At 45.9% G+C, this 7,832-nt stretch overlaps 1 protein-coding gene across 3 annotated transcripts in view; it reads right to left on the bottom strand.

Annotated features, from left to right (window-relative positions):
* Positions 1-815: 815 nt before the first annotated feature.
* The window catches only part of TRPV5 (transient receptor potential cation channel subfamily V member 5), a 29,858-nt gene continuing 22,841 nt past the window's right edge, over positions 816-7,832 (bottom strand). For 2 of the 3 annotated variants that reach the window (XM_032643994.1, XM_032643992.1), the window contains 2 exons: positions 4,239-4,345; positions 2,280-3,459 (listed from right to left, as the gene is read on the bottom strand). In XM_032643994.1, the coding sequence (XP_032499885.1) occupies positions 3,159-3,459; positions 4,239-4,345 (408 nt within the window). In that variant the 3' untranslated portion in view covers positions 2,280-3,158. Of the gene's footprint in view, positions 880-2,279; positions 3,460-4,238; positions 4,346-7,832 lie in introns of those variants that run through there. The other variant, XM_032643993.1, reaches the window with a different exon arrangement.

Raw genomic sequence — 7,832 nt, 5'->3', positions numbered from 1 at the left:
GGAATATATACATAGGTATGGTCAGATATGCATAGAGTATTTTTGGAAGAATAGATAACAAACTTTTGTTTGTGAGAGTCCCTGGCGAGAGTACATGAGGGGCTGGAACAGAGGTAGGAATGCTTTTTTCTCTGTATATCTTGTGTGCTCTTTGAATTTTGTACCATGTGGTGTATCATCTACTCAAAAGTTATTCTTTTTCAAGGGATATGTTTTATAGAATCTATGAGACTTAAGATTAACTGCATATGAGAGGTGAGACAGGTGTGTTGAGGATGACAGCTAAGATTTGAGCTCAGGCAATCTTGCCTACTTATTTGGTTGGAAACACTGGTGGAGGAGTGGGTTTGGTGAGGAAGAAAAGCTGCTCAGTTTGGGACATGCTGAGTTCCAGGTGTCTGTAAACTATCCAGGTAGAGTTGTCTAATAGATAGGCATCCAAGCTGTTCATGCCTGGAGCTCAGGAGACAGACCTAAAGAGAAGGTAAGAAGTCGGGAATCATGAAGGTGTGTGTGTCAATACCATCTACGGAGGCAGCTGGAACTTCCCAGGTGGTGAGGAAAACAGAGAGCCTTGTGGACCAAAAATATTTAAGGGATGGATAGGAGAGAAGCAGGCAAAGTAGGAGGCGTGCGTGGCACTAGGCACGTGCTGGGAAGGGGTGAGTGGTCCACTAGCATCTGAACGCTACAGAGTTTGCGCAAGACTCGGATTGCTCAGCGGGGTTAGCTACAGGTAGATTACCTTGATGAGATCGCTAGCCGGAGAGGCAAGGTCAGATCACAATGGGGTGAGGACTCAGTGTGAGGTCAGCAGACAATAGATTCTTCTCTTAAGAAGTCTGGCCCCGAAGAGGGAGTAAAAAGATAGGGCAGGACCTGAAACGAGAAATGGGAGTTGAGGGAGGGCGATTACAATGTCTTTGCAGGTGGGAAAGAGCAGAGCATGGTTATTTGCTGACTAGCATCGCTAGGGGAGCGAGAGAGAGGCTGAAGACACAAGAATGAGAGGAGTTACAGGACACAGTGATAGACAGAGCTGCCTGAAGAGACAGAAAGAAAACTGCATCTGGAACGCAGATGGGAGTTGAGCTTTATACAGGAGAAGGAGAATTTCCACTGTGAAAGAAGATCAGAGGAGTCACGCTGAGCACGCTTAGAAACCATACAACCTCTGTGTGTGTGTGTGCGTGTGTGTGCGCGCGTGTGCGTGTGTGTGTGTGTGTGATCCCTCACCGTTCTGCACTCATTTGTGCCTTGCATGAGAGTCTGGATGAACCTGTCTCTGGTGTTGCAAATCCCACTTACCTTTTTGCTGTTCCAGACCACAGTCCTCTTAAGAGTTGTTATGGCATTGTGGTCAGGGTGATGATAGAGCTGGGACGAGAAGGGCTGGAGGCCAAAGCGAGGCTGTAATGGGTACCCTGGACACCTAGTTTCCAATTTCCTTCCTGGAAAGGGTTGGCCCGGGCTCTATTATTGCTGTCTACCCCACAGTTCAGCACAGGGACAAACGGAGATGGGGGTGGAGGATGGCTGTTGCAGGAAACATGGTTGGGGGCCTGTTACCTCCAGAGGCAAGGATGAACAGCTGCCAACAGACAACCAGAGGCACAGGCCAGGGATGGTCTCATAAAACAAATGATGGGGCCATCCAAGCATGGAAAGGAATAATTTACCTCACATATTTAAAAACACACCAGGATGCAAATGAGATACAAGCACTTCAGACTCCCAGTCTCAAAAAACAAGGATAAGACAACCCAAAAATAACAACCAAAAAAACCCCCGAAAAAATTCAAAAATGGGCAAAGGACTTGAATAGACATTTCTCCAAGAAAGAAGATATGCAAATGGCCAATAGGCACATGAAAAGATGTTCAATGCTGTTAGTCGCCAGGGAAATGCAAATTAAAACCACAATGAGATACCACTTCCTAACCAAAAGGATGGCTATTATCATAGAAACAGAAAGTAACGTGTTGGTGAAGATGTGGTGAAACCGGAACCCTGTGCCTTGCCTGAGGAAACATACAACAGTACAACTGCTGTGGGAAAGAGTATGGCAGTTCCTCAAGAAAATTAAACGTAGGCTTGCCATAAGATCTAGCCATCTGCTTCTAGTCATATACCCAAAGAAACAGAAAGCAGGAACTTGAACAGATAATTGTATACCAATGTTCATAGCAGCATCACAATAGCCAAAGGTGGAAGCAACCCAATCGTCCATCAGTGGATGAATGGACAAACACAACGTGGAATACACATACAATGAAATGTTATTTGACCTTTAGAAGGAATGAAATTCTGACTCATGCTACAGCATGGATGAATCTTGAAAACATCAAATAAGCCAGGTACAGTAGGACGAATATTGGATGATTCCCCTTATATAAGGTAACCAGAGTAGTTAAATTCATAGACCAAAAGTCGAATATTGGTTATCAGGCACCATGGGGAGGGGATAATGGGGTGTTAATGTTTAACGGGTACAAGAGCTTCAGTGTAAAAAATTCCCTGGATGAACAGTGGTGATGGTTGCCCGACAAGGTGAATGTACTTAATGCCACTGAATGGCACACCTAAGAATAGTTAAAATAGTAAATTTTATGTTATGTATATCACAGTGCATCTTTTTAAAATAAAGCAAGGATAAAGAGCCTTTTTTCTTGCAGTTTTCTCGTTGGGGTTTGGTCGGTAGGTGGGGAGAGAGTCCTACGGGGTACAAGAAGAGGCGAGAGGCTACAACCTCAATGCCATGCCTGGCTCTTCCCACATGAAGCCCTGTGGAACCAGGGAGGATTCACAGCTTACAATCTAGGGCCTCATGGGGTGGAAAGGAAGACGACCCGCTCATTGGCCTAGCACCCCTACCTCATGTCTTCAGTTGCCAAGTCTAACTCTGTTTGAAAAGATACCCCCTTTTCCCAAGATGTGGGACTTCCAAGAAGACAGAAGATACGTGGGGCCCTTTGCTCATCCCTAGATGCTGATGTGAAGGGCAAGGCGTGGATGGCCTTTAAGAATTATTCTGTCCTCCCCTCCCAGGATTAATGGGCATGAAGGTCAGATGCTTGCATAGGCAGTGTCTCTCTCTCTCTGCCCGCCCCCCACCCCAGGCCTACCTGGAGTCGGGAGGAGAGTAACGGGGGTCCTAATCATATGTGATAGACACTTTCCTCTCCATCCCCCTCCCCAAGGTCCAGTCCAAGATTCAAGTGTCCCAGCGTGTTGCAACGAATGATCTCCCAGCCTCGGTGACTGCTGCTGCTTCGAGATGTGGCCCGGGACAGGGAGGGAGTCGGGAGGGCCAGGGAGGCCCTGGCTGGAATCCCACTTTCCACCACAGAGGGCTGTTTCTCAGGAAGATGCTCACGTTCTTCCTCCTTGTCTGAGCCCTTGAAAGCTTCCACGTAGCGACGTACTCGCAAAGCATTCTGATCTTGGCTGGTCTCAACTCTGAGGAGGGGAAAGGGGAGAGGACTCAGCTGAGCTGGGGAGAGAGCTGGGCCATGGGGAGAAGCAGAAGTGAGCGGGGCACAGCTGGGAAACAGGAGTGAGAGGAAAGGGGGAGGAAGTTAGCAGCGTTGAAGCCAGAAGACCCTCTAGGATCAAATGAAGGGAAGTAGAGGGAGATGGAGGATAACTAGGAGAGAGACCCAAAAGGCTGTGCATTCAGGATTTGGAGGGTAGCAGGGCTTGTGTGGGCGTGTGATGGTGGGGGGAATGTGGGTGAGTATGAAAGAGAAAACAGAGCCAATTAAAAGATAAGCGTGTCGTCAGGATGAGAAGATGCCATTCAGGAAATAAATGAGAGAGGAGAGCCAGGTCAGGAGATGAAGGTAGAGTACGAAGGAGCAGGTTAGTTTCAAGGCTAGACTAGAAGCTTCAAGAATGTACTAGAAGTGGGCGTCAGGTGGAAACAAGACTAGACCAAGTTGGGTAACCCATGCCCACATTCGAGCACGGACTCATATTCTTAGCCATTCACATTACTGCCCTTATGTACTCATAAGCCTGGCATCAGCTCTCAGCATTCTCTGCACCCCTCCACTTCAGCTCCACCCGCCTCCCCCTAACAGGCTAACGCAGTCTCGCTTTACGGAGTGATGACGCCTCCTTTGGGTCCAATTTGGGATCTCAAGGATGGAGAGGAGGGTCATAAATGTGGAACCGGTCACCCTTGTTCCCACGGCCTCACACTGGTTGACAGTTCACACGTCTACGTTGTCACTCACCGCAGGAACCAGCGGTCCCCCAGCCCGTACTTGTACCCACAGACGCCAGAGCGAGGCCACAGGGTGCGAGGCATCTTCCTCTCCAGCATCACCGTGGTGGCCACGACCTAGGAGGAACCAAGAGATAGAGGAAGAACTCAGAAAGAGCCATGAGGTTCAGAGAACCCTGAGGCTACTGACAGAGGGAACCAAAAGGAACCTGTGGGATGAGGACACCAGAGATCAGTGGAGGTGACAGCTACCTACCTATCCCCTAGCCTGTGGGAGGTGCCACGCTACCTGCCTTACTCATCACCTGCCATAAAAGCAGACGATATTTTATGAGTGCTTCGAATAAAACAGTGGCCCCTGCTTTACTATTCAGATTCTTGGAAAATCAGTCACTCCAAACTAATCTCATTTCCTTTTTCATATGAAAGCCATAAACCAATTATCTTGATTTAAATAATATGATTAAACAGAATCTCTATGACCTTGGGGAGGAAATGCTGCTGCCGATGTTCAGGAATTTGCAGCAAATTCAATAAATACCCACATGCTAAGAAGGAAAAGGGTGCGTGAATGACTCCAAACTGGGCAGGGAAAATTCTAGTGGCACGTCACATGTTCTGTCCTTTGCCCAGCCCTCATTAATTACCTAGGTGAAACATAGAAGACAAGCTTATCAGATATGTCTGAGACACAAAACTGGGAGGGATACATAATATACAAGATGACAAAGCAATACAAAAATGATCTCACCAGACTGGAATGCTGGTCAAAGACCACTAACATTAAAAATTTAAGTAAATCAAATGTAAGGTCCTACATTTATGTATAAGACTAAAGTATCATTCGAAAAGACACATGCACCCCAATGTTCACTGCAGCACTATTTACAAAAGCCAGGACATGGAAGCAACCTAAATGCCCGTCAACAGAGGAATGGATAAAGAAGATGTGGTACATATATACGATGGAATATTACTCAGGCATAAAAAGGGACAAAATAACGCCATTTGCAGCAACGTGGATGGACCAAGAGATTGTCATACTGAGTGAAGTCAGTCAGACACAGAAAGACAAAGATCTTATGATATCGCTCATATGTGGAATCTAAAAAGAAGGGTACAAATGAACTTATTTACATAACAGAAGTAGAGTCATGGATGTAGAAAACGAACTTGTGGGGATAAGCGGATAAGGCAGGGAGGGAGATTGGGACTGACATATATACATACAACTATATGTAAAATAGATAACTAATAAGAACCTGCCGTATAGCACAGGGAAGTCTACTCAGTGCTCTGTAACGGCCTGTATGGGAAAAGAATCTAAAAAGAAAAAGGACGGATATATGCATATGTATAGCTGATTCACTTTGCTGTACATCTGAAGCTGACAACATTGTAAATCAACTATACTCCAATAAAAATTTTTTTAAAAAGACTAAAATGTCTGTGTTAAGTACAGGAAAAACGATGAAGGAGCTTAGCTAAGTCAGTCATGTAACAAAGATGCGGGGGTTCTAGTTGATCATAAGCCTAGTAAGAACCCATTGCATATTTTCTAAAAGACCTGCCGCCATTTTAGGTGCTATTTATAGCGTAGTGTCCAAAGCAAGGACTGGCATGACCCCTCTTCACGCTGCATTCCTCCAATCATATCAGGACCATTCTAGCTTTGAAAGGCCCAGGATATAGTAGACCTGAACAGAGGGTCAGTCAGGATGGATTGGGCTCAGGAAACTTGATGAATTGAAAGAACTAGGAATCCTTAAAGTAGCTCAATTCTCCACTTTGTCTTCTTCCGCCCCATCTTTCTCGGTACTCCACACTTCTCTTGGCCTTCCCTCTGTTTCCTAGCTGCGCTGAGTTCCCTCCAACCTCAGGATTTTCTCTTTTCATTTTTAAAGATATGACTTCTTTATTTTTAATATAGGAATTTATTTTATTTATTTATTTATTTTTGGCTGCATTGGGTCTTCGCTACTGCGTGCGGGCTTTCTCTAGTTGCAGCGAGCGGGGGCTACTCTTTGTTGCGGTGCGTGGGCTTCTCATTGCGGTGGCTTCTCTTGTTGTGGAGCACGGGCTCTGGGCACGCGGGCTCAGTAGTTGTGGCTCGCGGGCTCTAAAGCACAGGCTCAGTAGTTGTGGCGCACAGGCTTAGTTGCTCCGCAGCATGTGGGATCTTCCCGGACCAGGGCTCGAACCCGCGTCCCCTGCATCGGCAGGACGATTCCTAACCACTGCGCCACCAGGCAAGTCCCCAACCTCAGGATTTTCAATCATTCTATTTCCTTTCCCTGCCATCATTCAGCATCCCCGCCACCTTCTGGTAAGAGAACCCAGTTTTCATTTAGAGAATCACTCCTTCTCTACTCTGAGTCCATCAGTTAGAGTAGACTGGACTTCACACAGCCCTGGTTAATTAGTCTATTCTCCCCCAAACTCCACCACCACCCCCACCACCACCTGCGCCTATGATCAAACTTGTTGCAATGAGATGGGTTCGGGCGGCAGGGGGAGACGCTCTTTTAAAAGCTACAGATCCACAGCATCGGGAGGCACACAGAATACAAGAATGGACCCTTGAAATTTGGGACACAGTGCACCTGCTCATTCCTTTGTAAGTTCAGAGCTTCTCTAAGCTTATCTCACCGACATGATGCAAGGGACTGACTTAAAAGAGGATGAAAGAGAGAACAGAAACTAGAGTATAAAATGGAGATCCAGACTCTGGCCAGCCATGTCTAAAGCTGATTTAATTCCTTAAACGTTCCAGTTGTGAGGCTCAACACACCCTCTTCCCACTGCCCAATTTTTTTTAAGTCTATTTGAGTTTGGTTTCCTGTCCCTGTAGCCAAGAGTCCCAATGGATGCAAATCCTAACCTCCATCCCTTCCCCTCATTCTTCTTAATTGACTAATTATTACCCATGTTTAGGGGCTCATCTTAACTGTCGCTCCATCAGGAAAGCATTTCCTAACTTTCCAGTCAAACTCCTCTGTTGCCTCCTGTTTTTAGCATCTTCACGTCGCTATGACACGTTTGCTATTCTAATTGTACAGTTTTCTGTGAAGTCATTCATTTAATGTTTGTCTGCCCAGCCAGACGGTAAGCTCCGTGAGGGCACAGACTACATCATCATGCCTGTGTCCCCAGATCCTAGACATTTTCCAACACACAACAGGCTCTAAATAATTACTGCCAATGAATGGAGAGTCTGAGGGCATACATGATGATTGTCTTCAAATATCTGAATGGTGCTCCTATGGGAGATTGTATTCTGCATTATACAAGAAGAAAAACCTTGGGCCAAAGAGTGGAATTACAGAAGGATAGGTTTCAGCTCAATGCAATACGGAATTTTCTAATAACAAAAACTTTTGAAATATAAAAAAGCTCTCTCCTTCCAACCTCTACCCAAATCCACATGACAATAAGATCCTCATCGGCATGAAAGAAGATACTGAATGATCCTCTGACCAATAAATGAGTATATGTTGGGTAGGAGCTCAACTAGAGGACCACTAAAGGCACTTCCAACTCTAAGATTTTATTAGCCTATGATGATATAAGGAAAAGATTATGGAGAAACAGTTATAGAAGCAAA

This window comes from Phocoena sinus, chromosome 9 (assembly GCF_008692025.1).
Source record: "Phocoena sinus isolate mPhoSin1 chromosome 9, mPhoSin1.pri, whole genome shotgun sequence".
Taxonomy (NCBI): Eukaryota; Metazoa; Chordata; class Mammalia; order Artiodactyla; family Phocoenidae; genus Phocoena; species Phocoena sinus.
Note: the sequence above shows the minus strand (reverse complement) of the source record. Positions and strands in the feature narration are given on the sequence as shown.